The sequence below is a fragment of the Pavona decussata genome, unplaced genomic scaffold, assembly GCF_977016875.1.
Source record: "Pavona decussata unplaced genomic scaffold, jaPavDecu1.1 SCAFFOLD_170, whole genome shotgun sequence".
Taxonomy (NCBI): Eukaryota; Metazoa; Cnidaria; class Anthozoa; order Scleractinia; family Agariciidae; genus Pavona; species Pavona decussata.
In genome coordinates this window covers 257,036-273,514 of record NW_028145581.1, presented here as the reverse complement: position 1 = coordinate 273,514, position 16,479 = coordinate 257,036, and the positions used below count along the sequence as shown (strand labels likewise).

Here is a 16,479-nt window from a genome sequence, read left to right as displayed (position 1 = left end):
TTTGCTCATCCTGGATGACCATCCTTTTGGTTTTTTATCAGCTGTTATTTCCGTTGAAAGTTAAGCTTCAAAGTAAACTAACGACCAAATAAGTCAATAAAATACCGGATGAACATGAAACAAAAAAAAAAAAAAAAAATTTTGTTACAGTCTCCTGGACAATAAGCCAAGAACTGTTCTGTGGATCACGTTTTTACTAATCGGCTTCACCATCCTGGTTTTTCCTAGAACGGAACTGGGAATCTGTCAACAAGCTACATTTCCACAAATATAGTTTCAGTGGGAACATTCTAAAACCGGATTCTACACATGTTGAAGAAGGTGGAGTCCTCTCAGTAACAATGACTCTTTGAACAGGAAGCCTGATGCCAACCGACCTTTATAAACTGACATTTCGTGTATGTGCCTATTTAACATTAGAGCCGAATTGATCTATTCAGTTGATCCAGGATCCTGAGGACAAGTGAACGAACTAAATGGATTTAAAACACATCTCTGCAGTAAGTAAACGGCTAGACAGCTTAACTGTTAGATTTTAAAAAATCAAGGCTTACAATTTAGGTTGGTTATATTGGGAGTTATGATTTTTTTGGTGTTTCGCAGGACATATTAAGGTTTTGCCAAGTGAAAAAAAATATCTACTTTCACAAATTAAAGCAGGCACGTCTTAGACTAGGAAGTCTTCGTAAAAAGCTTGCTAAGAGCTTTCTTAAAAATTTAGGAGGTGCTTTCAATTAGCACAATTAGCTTTCAGTTAGCACAATTAGAGCATGAGAGGTCTATATTCGAAAGGGATTTATGTCAAGGCTTAACATGCGTTTCTCTCAAGATATAACAGAAAGAGGAAAATTTAGAACCTTCCTAGGGTGTATCCTAACTTCTGATTCATGAAAGATACCTTATGACAAGCCGAACTGAAGAGTCTCCCAAGCTTACTTTTTGTGTGGCAGTTATCAATCGATTCGCAAAGCTTAGCTAATCAGGGATTGTTTTGTAATAATTTATAAATATCATCGATGAAGATTTTATTTCGATCGAATTGTTCATTGCGATCATTGGAGAAACCGATAACTAACAAAAGATTTGTTTTTGTTCAAGCTGCGTCGCGATATTCCTCCTGTAAATTTGATTCATTAATTTTAATTTTTTTTTTCAAATTTCGCTTCGAGTTACTAAAAATTGACATTTTCTCCTTTGGGAAGAAGAGCAACAACTGGATAATTTACGCACATAACTGCGATGGTCGTTCACTTATTCAAACAATATTTATACAATACTTAGGATACATCTTGGTGAATCTTACCCCAGGCTTTTATATGGATATTTTTTACAGGCTTTCCTCACTTTTTGCACTGGAAAGTTTTCTTTCTTCGCAATGTACTGATGGAAACACGGTCTTGAGAGAGGTATCAGTATTCCTAGGGATATGTTTGTTTTTATAAGGATCGAAGTCAAAATCGCAAAAAATGCAAGAACAAAACTCAGATTCTGCAAAGCATTTCATGCTATGCAGTATATCCCTTCATTTTTATTTCCCGTTTTAAAGTCCTGACTGCGCCAGCTAATGAGGCAGATATCAAGTGAGTCAGTTATGCATACTCTTAGATTGCCTACGTGATTTAAAGTAAGTGCATGCACATAACTCAAGTGTTATCACTTACGCTCAAATGATGGAATTAAACTAGGCTTTCCTCGTGAGAAAATGTTGTGATCAGTTGGTGATAGGTCTTTTGCCGGCACGGCTCCCGCACTGTGAAATGCTTTACCTCTTGCGATACGGAAATCTAGATCACTGCAGTATTTTAAATCTTTCAACTGAAAACTTATCTTTTTAAATTAGCTTTTTATGCCTTAAACACCGAAAAGGCGTCTGTCAGCTGTCATTTACATTGAAATATACACCTTCTGTGTGAGCACGAGTCATGATTTTTACCTTATTGGTTTTTAGGTGTATTTAAAAGAAGACGGTATCCGTGACAATAATTCGTGATACGTAGCTGTAGACAATCTGCCGGAATCATTTTTACATACCAACCCGAAGACCATTATAACAACATTTCATGTACGTGCCTTGTTAACATTAGAGCCGAATTGACCTATTCAGTTGAGGTTCCTGAGGACAAGTGGACGAACTGAATGGATTTTTAAAAAACTCATCTCTGCAGTAAGTAAAGCTGGACATAGACTTTTAGGAATCAATGCTTACAAATTGCGTTGGTAATCTCGGGAATTTTCGATTTTTTTGGTATGTTGCAAGTACATCTGTTGTAATTGGAATGTGATTTTTCTCTGACGATTTGAATTGGACGTCACAAATTTTGTGAAGGAACCCCTTGGGCTCTTAATTTGCATCCTGATTTGTTTCAGTATCTGATCTAAGAAAGAGTTGCAGTAGAAAGCGGTTACTGTCAGTGGGAGAAACAAAACGTGATATCTGCGTCAGTAGGTTCATAGATCCCATACATGAAATACCAAGAACATCAGCTGGTAAATTGCTTGAGATCGGCCGTTTCTTTAATCATTGTAAAATATTTAAACGTAAACTTAGCTTAATAAAGGCGGTTTGGCCTTCTCTACTTCCTTTTGCGGTCTAGTCGTTGTTTCCAACTGCTGTGCGAAAAAAAAAAAAAAAAATGAAAACGCAAAGTCGGGCCCAAAGGTAACGTCCCACTTCTCAGGCACAGTGCCTAGTCAAAACAGGTGTTGTTTAAGGCAATATCTCGCTGGTTTGGATAATTTCTAAGAACATTGCATTAAAAGGAAAGAAAAGTCTAAAAAAAGAAAAGAGGTTTTGTCTCTGATTTCGCCCTACAATATAGCTCTGTTATCTCGCGCATTTTCGAAAAGACTCAATGCAGATAAAACAATTTGATTTACATTATCATATCTTGATTACTTATTTTGTTGTTGTTGTTTATTCGGTGACTGATCCCTTAAATTCGCCCTGTTGTCTTTCTGGAGGACTCATAATGAATTTAAAACCAGAAAGCTGAAAATTTTCTGCATTTTTTGCAATGTGAGCTCTTAGGAAAAACAAATATTCGCGCACCTTTCCTAGCCTCGTTGTTAGACTTTAGACCAAAACAGGGCTGATAATTCTCAGTTTCATAGTTCAAGTTTTACATCCGACAGATGAAAAGTTGCATATCTATTTGCTTCAGCTATTTGTCAAACTTAATTGATTTAGAGGTTGAAGCTTTCATGCATGAGTCAAGTCTAATTATTATGCTCAACGTATGAAAAGATCCGTATACCTAGCCTTATTCAGAGGAACTGGGAAAGTCATTCGTTCTTTGTAAAATCTAAGGACAATTTGGCCCAAGCACCGATTACAACTTCACCGTAAGTATAACAAATATTGACGAAACGGATGAGGCGGACACTTTTGGCACTAGAAAGAAAGTGGATTAGTGCATCATGATATGCTTCATATTGTAAATCCCATTTTCGGTCGTTTAGCTGATAAGCCGACATGACGGTCAACAATCGGAAGCCGGATTGCGGTGCACGGAAAGCAGGTGGGGTATAGTGTATTTGTCAACTGATTGCGGTTTTACAATCGGTACTACATGTCCATTGATTAACGTACCACGCTCTTGTGTCTCAATTAATCCTTGCGTGGCAGACATTCAAAGAAATTCAATTTGATCACGCTTCTTCGAGTTCCGTGACAGTCCGAGTGACGTTTGTATTAGATCCTGAGTTTCTAAGGAAATCAGAATAATTCAAGAAAGTGCTTGAATGGCTTGGCATTGGACTCCGTCAATTGCCCTTTTAACTTTGTCCATGCTGCCATTTCCGATCGCTGGGCCAAAACAAATAATAACTTTTGGTCAGGAGGAAAGTTGTTGTTATCGATTAGCTTCAGATGTTTTAAAAATCTTTGATCGTGCTATGAGGTCAAGTCACTGACTGCGCCGTCCGACATGATATGTCTAGACGGTCATGGAAATACTACCGATTGTTTTTAGGGGTTTACGATCACTATATCCTGGCAAAATTCAAAGATATAACTTTCAAGCATTCTACAGCAGAACCTGCCTCATTATATACTTTAAGACACGCCGTGAAAAACTTTTTATTTACCGTAAAACGATTATGACTACCATTCAGAGCGCGAAGACTGGAGACGTGCCGCGCATCGTCACATCCAACATCAGGCGGGCGAGAGTGCATAAGAGACTGAGGATTTTGCTTCCAGTGAAAGTTCTATCCGTCGTCTCGCTTGGGGATGTAAATTTCGGATTTTGTTATAACTTAGGGTGTTCTGGGCAAAACGCCATTATATAGTCGCACGCGATGAAATATATAAATATATATTTGTCTTAAAATGGTCTCTTTTAGCGATCAAAAAAGCTTTGGCCACGCCCAGGTTGGGCTCCTTTACGGGTCTAATTCAAAATTTCCGACGAGCATTCCCGCCCCTCAATTACATATGAGGGTCTTCCCCTCCCCCCTCCCCCCGAGGGCGAAGGAAAGTCTGGGCTGTCGAGCTACCAGCACGAGCAGCGAAGCCGTGAGAAGCAAATTACGCCTCCTATACTCTTAGGTCGGCTCTGCCGCCCAAACTGTAAATTGTTCTCGGACACGGCTACGGAGGTAAGTGTTAAAGGGAAAAATTTGTGCTTGGTAGCTGAAGAGTTCGACTCACGGATTCAGCGTACTGAATAGTGATTGCCGTAATGTGCAGTTGAACTCGAATTTGGGTGACGAAGAACCGGGGTTTTCACATAACGGAAATGGTGTGGGGAATATCATGAAGTCAATCCGAGATCGATAAATGGGCTGTTTTGAATGTCAACTCTTTGCGAACAGAAGTGGCAGAATTCTACCGGAAGTCATGCATCATTCATTGAGTCTCGGGTCAGTAATTTTAGTTTATTTACCTTTCCTCTTGCCAATACTCGTAAAGTTATCAGCTTGTTAGTTTAAACGGTCCTTTAGCTGTTGGCATAGCATGTCAACTGATGACAGATTTTCAGATGCTTTTTATTATGCACTATGCATGTTGCAGATGTTGAAAGATAGTCGCCATTCTCTGCCTTCATGTAGTAGCAACCTGGGTGGTAATTTTTGTTAAAGGAGCTGCGAGGTAATCTGAACCGAGGCCTTCATGGAGCGGAAATTGATATCCTTTAAAAAGGGATGTATTTAGCATTAGAACCGTAGTGATCTTCCTAGTCGACGTGGGAAACAGAAGTGCAGACTAAATGCATGCACAGCTTATTTTTTCGATAAGTGAAGATGACTTAAGTTTTGCAAGGAAGCTTATCACGGGCATGGGGATATTTCGGTATCCCCTTTTTTAGACGAGAGGTTCCTTAGATTTAATTATCTCCCTTGCGAGAAAAGCTTTCTTGCTTCACTCGGCGTGAACTGCGCTAGTTGCAGTAATTTTTGTTAACTTCACCTCACTCGGATGCAGAGTCCGTTAGGTAAATTCAGCTGGGGAACAACACAAGTGAGAAACTCCGCTAAGCACACTAGACCACTCGCCAAATTGAACCGGAAAAAGACCTCTTTGATAAAGTACGTAATTCTCAAATTAAAAGCGCTACCTGCTCGTCTTTGAGTAGGTCGAGTCGCAAAACAAATCTGAACAATGCTCGTACTCGTAACAAGAGAGAAGACGCTATGCTCGCCGATTCTCGCAAATGCTTGCACTGAAGACCATCTAATAATGTTCGTATTAGAAATGTTTTTTTTTTTTCAATTCTTGTTAAGTTTATTGATAGCTGTCCAGTGTTCAGAAGACTTTTCTACTGAGTCTGCGGTTAGGTTCACTATCATTTGGAAATTGTACTTTACTACTTTGCAAATGCTCGGCAAAGACCATTTGATGTTGTTTGTAAAAAAAAAAAAATAATAATAATGATAATAAAAAAAAATGATAATCCGATCCATTTTAGTTTTCTGAATTTTTGATGGTAGCTATCCAGTTTGCAGAATAATAGTGAGTGGCGCGTACGCGCGAAGGAATTTTTTTCCCTTTTTATATTGATTTTGTAAATATAACAAGAAAAGAAAAGAAAACCGCGCTTTGAAGGCAAGTTCTCATTCCATAAAAAAACAACAACAACAACAACAACAACAAAGGACAACAGCACTGAGACATTCTCGTGATCAATTCATCAGCTTCTGAAACAATTTCTTCAGCAGTTACCAACTGAAAGAACTATGGTTCGACCCGTCTTGATTGAAACACGCGCCTTAATCACGCGAATTGTTGGAATCGCGTCAGATGCAACTGACGGGTTTAAGGCTGAGGCAGATAACGACAGCCTTATTACCTCCCACTATATAAGAACAAAAACATCACGAAACGATTTGGAGATAACAAGATTGTAAGTTTGCACGCAATAAGTAACAGTGACAATTGCACGCAACGGAAAGAGCACATCCATTGTTGTCTGAGAAGCCTGCCTCCTCTTCCACTTCTAATATAAGAATAAAGAAATGTAAGTAGTAGCTTCATTAACTGTCGATCAAGACTACGATCGTTGACAAGTTATTTGAAAAGACCCGTGGGAACAAACATGTTCGCCAACTCTTGAGCTCTAATATCCAAATGTATAATCTCCTCACTTTTTTGCGTATATTTCTAGAGGCTCTATAGTTGGGAGAGTCTGTGGGGTGCAAATGCCCCACGGCCGGCTGGGATAAACATGCTCCTCAAATAGTCAGGACCCAGTCAGCACGGTATAGTAAACAAAACAGGAAAGTTTGATTCTTTCTGGGCTTATGGCTTACCTATATTGTGATCAAAGCTAAACAAGGCCAAGCTAAGTCTCAGTCTATGTTTTGTGGGATTATTTTTTATGAATAATTTCATCAAAATCATCCCTGCACGTGCAGGTCATTGTACTGCTAATTACAACCTATTGTTTTTTCCAGGCATGACTGATTTTGAAGAATTTATTCATAAAAATCCCACGTAAACTTTCGGTCTTGTCTTTTAGCTTTATGCTTTGAACCGACAACGTTAATTGAAATAGCTGTAAATGCATTCATTACAGTTTGTCAGAAGTCTTTGTCTCTACTGACTTCTTAGAATGAAAGAAGTCAGCCTTTCCTACCCATTTTGCCCCCCTCCACCCCTCCCTCAGGAAGGCCTCATGATAACGTTACCTTAGATGGGAAACTTTTCTGGAAAACAAAAAAAAAAAAAAGCTTTCCGAACACGAGAGAAAACAATTGTATCAAAAGTTCACATGACATTTTTTCCTTTGACACATAAAACTAGTGCGTTGGTTTGTTATTAGCAAATGCATTTGTCAGCTAAAATTCGAACACGAGCAACAAAGATAGTTACTGAAACTTGTCACAGGAAATTTGCTCGAGCGGTCCATACATTCACGGTCTACTCAGGCTGCGAACGCAGACGTATTTCAGGCTGGTTTTTGAGTCACTTTACAACTGTCACTGAATAGATTCTGCACTAAACAAGTACACGTCCAACTGGAAGTGAATAAGGACTTTAAGATTAAGGGTTTCCTTTGTAAACCGCAAACCGCAAACCTCGACAAGCAGTTTGCAGTTCGGAGTTCGCTCTATGTACATAATCCGGGATTAAGATTGAAGGTTACTTTTTGCCTACGCATCATGGCTTACTCTTAGGAAAACAAGATGGCGGCTGCAAGGAGGATAGTATTGAGGTAGCTGTTGTTGTTTTAAATTTAATTCTTGTCATCTCGTAACTGAATCAAACAAATCTCTCATTCATCGAGATAACTCTTTAAAAACAGTAAATTTGACGTTTAAACGTCGCTTTATAGTTTTAAAACCCGCGAAAAACTCTGCCGTAATTCACTTACCTCTAGACAGTGTCCTTGACGATGAAACCTGACCCTCAAACGAGACGGCAGGATCGAAGTCACGTGACTTTTAGAGTTTTTGGTTTGCGGGAAACGAAAACAAACCTCAATCTTAAGGTCCCTATTGACTTGTAATTTTACACGCGCTGTTGTATCTTTCTATTCTCAGGCTGTGGTCGTGTTTTTGTTGACGGCCTGTTTGGAGGTCAACCCTAAACCTCAGAACTCATATTATCTTAGCTCCGTCTTCAGAGAAGAACGTTTGAATTGCGCAAATGGGAGTGCCCTTGGAGTAGTTTGTACAGCTTCTTCTGGAGAGCGCCGATGTACATTAAAATGGGAAAGATTCACCAACACTGGTAAGTACACGCACATGACTGGTAAGCTCGACAAATTTGTGTGCTCGAAGTTGAGGACGACACCTCCTATAAAGAGATATTTTTGTACAGCTTAGGACTATGCGTAAAAAGTAGATCTTACGAGGGTTATTGGAATCCTAAAAGGAAATTGTCAGCCAATCAGAGAGCGCAGTTAAGTAAAACTACAGCAACTGACTCCGCCTCTCAATTGGAAACCACTCTACTGCGCACGCCATGTACAGTACCCCGTCCTGAGTTCATCTCACAAGGATGAAACGATTCGGAGAACATAATCAACCTCCGTCTCCAAACGATTATGGTATAATAGAAGCCTTGAAAGACTTATTACTATGCGGGAAAAGTAGATCTTACGAGGATTAACCAGGGATCCGAAAAGGAAATTGCCAGCCAATCACAGAGCGCTGTTAAGTAAAACCAAAGCAAACTCGGCCTCTCAATTGATAACCGCTCTATTGAGCACGTAATGTACAGTACCCCGTCCTGAGATCATCTCACAAGGATAGAAGATTCGGAGAATATAATTGTTCAACCTCCGTCTCCAAACGATTATGGTGTAATAGAAGCCTTGAAAGATGTCTTTAATAGCAATTAAATACTATTTCATTAAGGATTTCAGATAATGAATTTGAAAGGAAGGCGGTGTATTCAATTTACTGACCCACGCAGCGGAATTCAGTACGCACTGAAAGCAGCAAAAGAAAATCAAGATTGGAAACTTGTGTTTGAGGTGAGGCACGCTCATGAACAAAAACTCTCAGACTGTTACTTTCTACTTTACCGTTAAGTTCTAAAAAATCCCCCAAAATCTGTCGTTTTTTAATTCTTTTTAGACTGAGTCCAGATTGACGGAGCCCTCCTAATTTAAGGGGTATCTTAAGGAATGTTTCTTAACAATAGTATATTGTCATTCCAGCAAAAGACCATTATTAAGGAACAATACGTTGAAAACATCTTAATTTAGGAGAGGAGGGTTTCGCGTATTAGGCCCATTGGCCCTGTGGCTTTTGGGCGAAAGTGACAGTAAACTACCAGCCTTGGTTAAGCTGATGTCAATGTCAAAGAGGGCATTGTGAGCTCATCATTCAGTGTTCAACTTTTTCGGCTATTCAAAACAAATCAGGCAAGATTTGCCTGATCTGGTTAATTTGAAAAGTTTGGGATATTGGCTGTGACTTCGAGTCACCACTGACAGCTAATGTGAAATGCCGGAATCTGCACCACTTGGTTGCATCTGATTTCACAAATTGAGCGCTCAGGTTTGGCTAATTCATGGATCAGTGATACAAACCTCTTCCAGACACTATTGGGAACTTTTGGCCAAACGTTCTCGTAAAATATAAAACACAAGGGAGGGTGTTTCATCAAATTTCAAGACACCGAGAAGTGGATTAATAAACAGGTTTTCAACCAACTTTTAGGTGCTTGAAAGAAACAGTCTTTGGAGTGTGTGATATATCTTCTCAAAACATAAAATAATTTTTGGAGAAATTCAAAGTAAAAGCTCACCAATTTTATGATAATTAAGATCACATTTCCAAACTTCCTTCACGGTAGTAATTTACTTTTTTTTTTTTTCGTCATGAATTATTAATGACTTCGAGTGGGAATAGATATTGACGGTTAAGATACGTATACCTTCTCTCTTCGAATTCACGGTAATATATCCCTTTACGGTGAATTTTTTATTCGTTTGATGGTTGACAAGTTAACACTTCGGTCACTAGAAGAGTACCTAGAAGAGCGCTGATTTATTTCTAACATTTCTTAAGTACGTTTAATAACATTTCCACTTGCATTCACAGCAACACCAATGCAGACGTACTGGAAGTACAAGTGACCAGGCTTTTGTGTTCATGGAGAAGCCTGTCAGGGATGGCAACAAAGGACGATTCGTATACCAACCCACTCTTGTTAACGTAACGATGTGCATTGGAGTAACCCGTGACTGCAGTGAAAACGTATCTCTTATAGAGACAGATAATATTAGTTCAGAAATATCTTGTAGATTTATAAGGCAGAGACGTTAGTTATCCTAAGAATTGGTTCGTGAACGCCCAGGGAAGCTATTGAACAGTTTATAATTATGGAACAATCTTAGTTAATGAGTCATATTTTCCCACATATTACAAAAGTTATAATTTCGTAATCCCCTTAGGTGCTAATTTAGTTTAATTGTTAGTGAGAGGTCATGCCATTCCGAGTTGCCTTTGGAATGGGCTCTTATGCTAGAAAAGGTTTATGCTAGCCTTGTAGATGACGGATTAAGGAGGGTCTCTTTCAACCCCACAACAGTTAGGTAATACCGGCCTTGTGTTTTTATGTTCCTGTTTCTTTTCAAATAAGTCAAGTTTGATATGCCGTTCTTTTATTATATTATTTTTTTGGTCTATTTTAGATGATGACGCATCACTTTCAATTAAGAAAACTTTTGCTGACCGTTCGCATTTCAAATATAAACAGCTAGAAACTTGTATCCATGAAAGGCTAACTAGATATTTGTTTGAGAAAAAAGTGATGTTATGTTTTGTCTGGTGAATAAATGATAGAGGTATTTTGTGTCAGTCAGTGACACAGGAGTCGAACTTTTGACCACCCTATTACTAGTTCAGATGCTCTACGGCTGAGGTATACAGACTCGTGGCAGCCAGGCCAATAAACGACTGTAGACTAAGTAATGTTTAAAAGACGAGCAGGAGTGTTTTGTCGGGTCAAAACCACGAGGTACGCCCGAGTGGTTTTAGACCCGATAAAACACGGGCTGCGGGTTTTTTGAACGGCTTTAAAAACATTCCTGGAAAAGCGTGTGTCAATAGAGTTGATAACAATTATGCTTTTGTGAACGTTGGAAATTAGCCTACGAGAAAAACATCGCATACTAACCGGGGCTCAATTGTTCAAAAGGCGATTAACGCTAATCATCCGTGCATGTTTAAAAGTTAAGAGACATCTTTCATTTTTCTAACTGTTAAAAATGTTTTTAAAAGCTAATTCAAGGGGCTAGGGAAAAGTAGAAGTCAAAACTTAAGGGGACAAAATTCCTTTGGAAACATCCTTACTCATTAATAATTAAACTTGATTAGCTTAATCGGGCTTTGAACAACTGGACCTGGAGGTATAACTATCTCCTGCAAAACGTTTCAAGTTCTTCAAGTTGCTAATGAAATAAAGAAAACAATTTACTAGTTTTACTGTATACGGCAGTCAAACGGAGCTATTAATTATTAACTTTCACGAAAATTGAACAACTGTTGGGCATTGAAAATGCTCAAGACATCTTGTTAAGTGCCAATATCCCAGCAAAGCTTACGGGAAAATACCTCTGTGACCGAAATTTGAATATTGTTGACATAGACAGCATAGATACATGTATCCTAAGCGCTTTCCAATCCGAAGTGTTGATTTAGTGTAAAGGTATTGCTTGGTATGCTTATACTAAAAATACTATTTTTGTGAAGCTAAAGTAAGGGTGCATTTTCGACTTTAATTTTAGAATACATTTGTTATTTCCTTTCGGTAGTTTTGATAGATATTTTCCCGATTATTTTACATTTTCCTGTTGTTCAAAGATTAGAGTTAACAGTTGTGCTGTGGACAGGTGTGCTACTTCCTTTAACATTGGCTTGGACCTCGTCGAAGATTGAAATCAAGGCAAAACACTCAAGGATTGTATCAGCCTGATTGGTCTCCCTTTCTATCTATTTTCTTAGAATAGTTGTGTTGTTCTTTCTGATAAGTGTATTTTGGCAAAACCAGTTCTTATCTCTGGTTGGGACCATCTGGCTTTGGTTAAATTACGGTCGTAAACATGTTTACAGCACACTATGTAGTAAGGCGTGATTTGAGTGATACTCGTAGAATAGAGTAGAATTGTTGTAGAGTTGACGTAGGGAAGATCCTGTTCCTTAAAGAATAAAGAAGAGCTACAAAGATTCCTGGTGCCTTTCTGCTGTTCCAAGCAAGTGTTGTACACTAATTCTCAAATAATACTCTACTTTGCTTAGTCCACCTTTTAATTGAGTGGTTGTAAAGCTACTTCTGAGGAGTGAGGTAAGCATCTCTAAAGGGGCCCTGCAGATGAACCCCTTATGGGGTTGGCAGGGTCTCCATATATGCACATTGGCTGCCCTGTTGTTAAAAATGCATATTGTTCAAGATCTTGTAGTAGTCCAGAATCTTTGAGCATACTGGCATCATGCCTCTTTCCCTTTAGAATAAAAAGAGAATATCTTATTACAAACCTACAGAAAGATATTTGTTGTTTAGATGGAGTCTAAGTCAATCTGTTTCACGTGACCTATTTTCTAATAATATACAGGCTTTGGTTATGAATAATGTTTTTGGTTTTGGCATTATAAGGGGTCAATATACCATGTGAAAGCATGACCTTTATAAATAATAATAATCTTTATTGAGGAAATCAATTTCACTAATAAATGATTTACAAAAGAGTCATCAAAAATTAAAAAAAAGAACAAAAAAAAGTAAAGACTAATATATGAATATATAAAAATTAAACTAAAGAATATTTACGTTTCTTAACACTCTTTTAAAACAAGCTAATGGAGGGCTTTGTCTGATTGAAAGGTCTAATTTATTCCAATCGTTTGAGTCAAAATTTGTCGAGGTCCAAATTGCAATGCCCCCAGTTCCTACCAGATGCACTCTTACGGATATTATTTTTACATCTAGTATTAAAATCATGTTTATCCTTATTGAATTCAATATTAAAGCGATGAGAAAATAAGTTATTCAAACATTTATAGATAAATGTTGCACTATGCTCGGCCCTACATCTTGCGAGAGTTTTCCATTTCAGTTTATTCAAGGCCTCACCAGCAGATGATCCAATAGGCAAATCTAATATTATTTTTGCAGCTTTATTATGTAAAGATTGAAGTTGCAACATTAGAGTGGAATTACCCCTATCTCCCCATACGATATAACACTTATATAGGGTACAGGTGGATGAGAAAACATTCCATTTTCCTTGCATAATTTTTTATTACTATTATTTTAACTACTTCACACTTCTTGTTGCATCGAAATTATTTAGATCCGATTGTTTTTATTCAGTCTTCAAAATGAGAGGCTGGTCTTAAGAATCTATTTTAGAGTAAAATGGAGCAGGATCTGCTTACAAGATTGCACTGTAGGCTGGCTTCTTAAGAACTGGAGGGAAGTAAATGAGAGAGAAGAAGGTAAGCCTGCAGGCTGGATTCCAACAAAAGAAAAAAAAATTTTCACTTACCTACTGGTCCGTATAGGTTACCAATCAGTCCAATCGGTAGGGCGAGTGACTGGAATTTTAAAGCGTGCACTCGCTTATGCCCATTATACATGATACGCTGGTGTTCACCTGGTCGAGCTATAGGTCGGACAGTTCCGTACACAAATCCAAAACAGTTCTTCAATGCAGTCCCCTTTCCGTGGATAGTTTCTGCGTATACTTCTAAAGCACGAGGGCTCAGCATTGTGTGATTCCATTGTGTTATGAGATGACTGTGAGTATTGTTAATGTAATCGAGAACATGATTTGTAGCCATACTAAAAACGGGAACTAGACGTCCAAAACGGTAAATGAGGTCTCCATATCCACAGGGATATGCAAGTCGCTTCAGGAGCATAAAAAAGCCTTCAATACCTTCTAGAACGCTCCTCCGAGAAAGTTGAAATGAGCGTGGAATCCTAAGAGCTTGAGTCAGTGTTGGAAGATCCCTTTTCCTTACTCCAAATTCGGCTTTCAATTCGTCGTCGTTCATGTTATCCAAGTAAAAGCGATCGTACGAATCATCAGCAAAATCCGGGTTTCGTGAAGAACACAACTCGTACAAGATTATAAAATCCTCATCAGTAATAAGATCAGCATCGTAGTATCTGACGAAACTCTTTAAAACTGGCCATAACAGAACAGATACAAAAGAGTATCAGGAATTGAGAATGGACAAGTCCTGTCAAAACAGCATCCGCGCTTAACAAATTAAAATTTGGCGGGAGAGCGACGACCTCAAACCCAGGCCTTCGCGGATCTGACCACGGCGTCGTCCTCAAAGTCTCTCGTGATTAAGCTCCCTATTACGACCGTGGGTCTGTGGCAGGAGAAATCTGCGCTATTTTTAGTTTTATTCATACTGACTATACGCAAATTCTGTAGAGTTAAAATCGTGGGTCGAAGATATATCAATTTGATATTTTGTTATTTTCTTAATTTTATACGGATATTTTTACAAATATGAACACAGTTAGAATAGGCCATTTTACAGTTGTGTGTTTAGTGACCTGGCCTAGGATTGGTAGCGAGGCTGGGGGTAACCTTGTTTTGATACAAACCTCACTGTTTTTCATATGTAAATGCAAACTAGTTAGCATAAGAAGAGAATGATCTACATATGAAAAGAAGTGAGCTTTGTATCAAAACAGGGTTACCCCCAGCCTCGCTTCCTATCCAAGGCCAAGTCACTAAGTACGAACTGTAAAATGGGCTATTCTCTCAAGCAACCAATTCCAAACCATGACCAAATGAAAGAGTGTTTGACTTAAGGTATCAGCCACCCTTCAGGACCGTCCGCGCGCGGATCGCGGCCATATTTGAGGTTTCAACGTTTTCAATTAGATATACTTGAGAGCTTTCTTTAAAAAAAAAAATCAGAAGAAAATATTAATTCTGTCGAAAGATATCGGGGGTAAAAGAATTTTTCTCGTAAATTATCTTAATTGATCGTTGACAAGAACTGTCATACCCGTGTCATATACCAGTTAATGAACTAGTAACGTGATACCAAGTGCGTGCTTCGACATAACACGTGCGAATTGTCTTCGTGTTGTTTATAGCCTTTAGTATTCTCCGTGGATATTTAGCGTTTGCTTCGATTAAAATGCCGCCAAAAAAAAAAGAGAAGGTCGTGTCCGTTTTCGTCATCGAAACCGAGAGCGAAAAAGAGATCGAAGAGCGGGTTTGACAAAGAATGGGCCGCAAAATTGGCAGAGAGCGACAAAGGCTCATTTTATCGGCAAGAGAAGTGGCTCGAGGAGAAAAGCGAAAATGCTGCAGTTGCTGAGAGTGCAAGCCGCTCCAAAATCCAGCTTGAAGACCCAGAAGAAGAAAGCCAATCAAGCTCATCGACCCCATCTGCTAATGGAACGTGGAAAACGATAAGCGGTCGAGCTATCGTATCGAGCGAAAAGCTGCTTGAGAAACTGGACGAGTCTGTATCTTGTCGATTTTGCCAGGGAAGAGTCCAAGCATGGAAAATGTAGCGACTAAGCATGGACTTGGTTCTACCTGGAGAATCCAGTGCGAGAATGAAAGCTGTCCGTCGCACAACGCAAATTCTGTTTTTAATTCTTCCGAGAAGAGCAGAGCGTTTGAAATAAACACACGCACGACTGCAAAATAATTATTTCCCGCTACTTGCCGCGAAAGTTTGTTCCTGTTACATGTTACCTGTCAAAGTCCTATTGTTCGAGAAAATTGACCCCTCTCTGATATCAATCAGAATAACCATTTAGGTGTTATAATCTCATTCCAGGTAGGATGCCGCCAAAAATGTATTTTCTATTATATCTCCGAACGCAAATTTGTCCGATTGACTCGTACGTTTTGAACTCCAAGTCGGCAGCCTTTCAATCAATTTGGCTAAAATTTGGCCAGAGTGATGCCATATATCTCTTCTACAAAACCGTGTCTGCGAATTTTAATACTCCTTTTGATTTTAGAGCTAGAGCTTTTTTTCCACAGGGAGTGTTGACTAATTGCTTTCCCCAACTTCATTTGCTAATAAAATAGAAACAAACGCACTTGTCAAAAATCTGAGGCACGGTTTTTTAGTGGAACGTGTTGAGAAGCGAATGCGGTGTTAATTGTTTTCTTCCGTCTATTTCCGTTGGGAGTGGAACATGATTTATAGAGACGTGTACTTTTTCACAAAGCGTTCCAATTTCGAAACACATTTAAGTAAATAGTTTTTGTTAGTTCAAATCCATAATCTAGAATTATTAAGCTTTTAAAAAATATATGGTTTATAGGGGTTTTTATAAAAACAACTAACGCTACAGCGATCCGCGCGCGGACGGTCCTGAAGGGTGGCTGATACCTTAACCGGACGAGTTGAAACGTGGTTAATAGTGACTTCGTGCCTTTCAAGTTTAGAAGGATTTAACGGCATATGCTCACATTTTTCAGCAATTATCATTTGTATTTTATATTTTCTTTCCATAGTTCCAGTTTATACATCTACGTGGTAAAGGAAAATGACTGATTATGGTTTTACAGTACAGAAGTGCGAGGG

General features: G+C 38.7%; 1 protein-coding gene across 1 annotated transcript; it reads left to right on the top strand.

Annotated features, from left to right (window-relative positions):
• Window positions 1-421: 421 nt before the first annotated feature.
• Window positions 422-12,123, top strand: LOC146463978 (uncharacterized). The gene is made up of 4 exons (XM_085083766.1): window positions 422-500; window positions 7,984-8,173; window positions 8,803-8,921; window positions 9,997-12,123. Exons 1-4 carry the CDS (start codon window positions 477-479, stop codon window positions 10,219-10,221), a joined length of 558 nt encoding a protein of 185 aa, XP_084939892.1. The 5' UTR covers window positions 422-476; the 3' UTR covers window positions 10,222-12,123.
• Window positions 12,124-16,479: the final 4,356 nt, after the last annotated feature.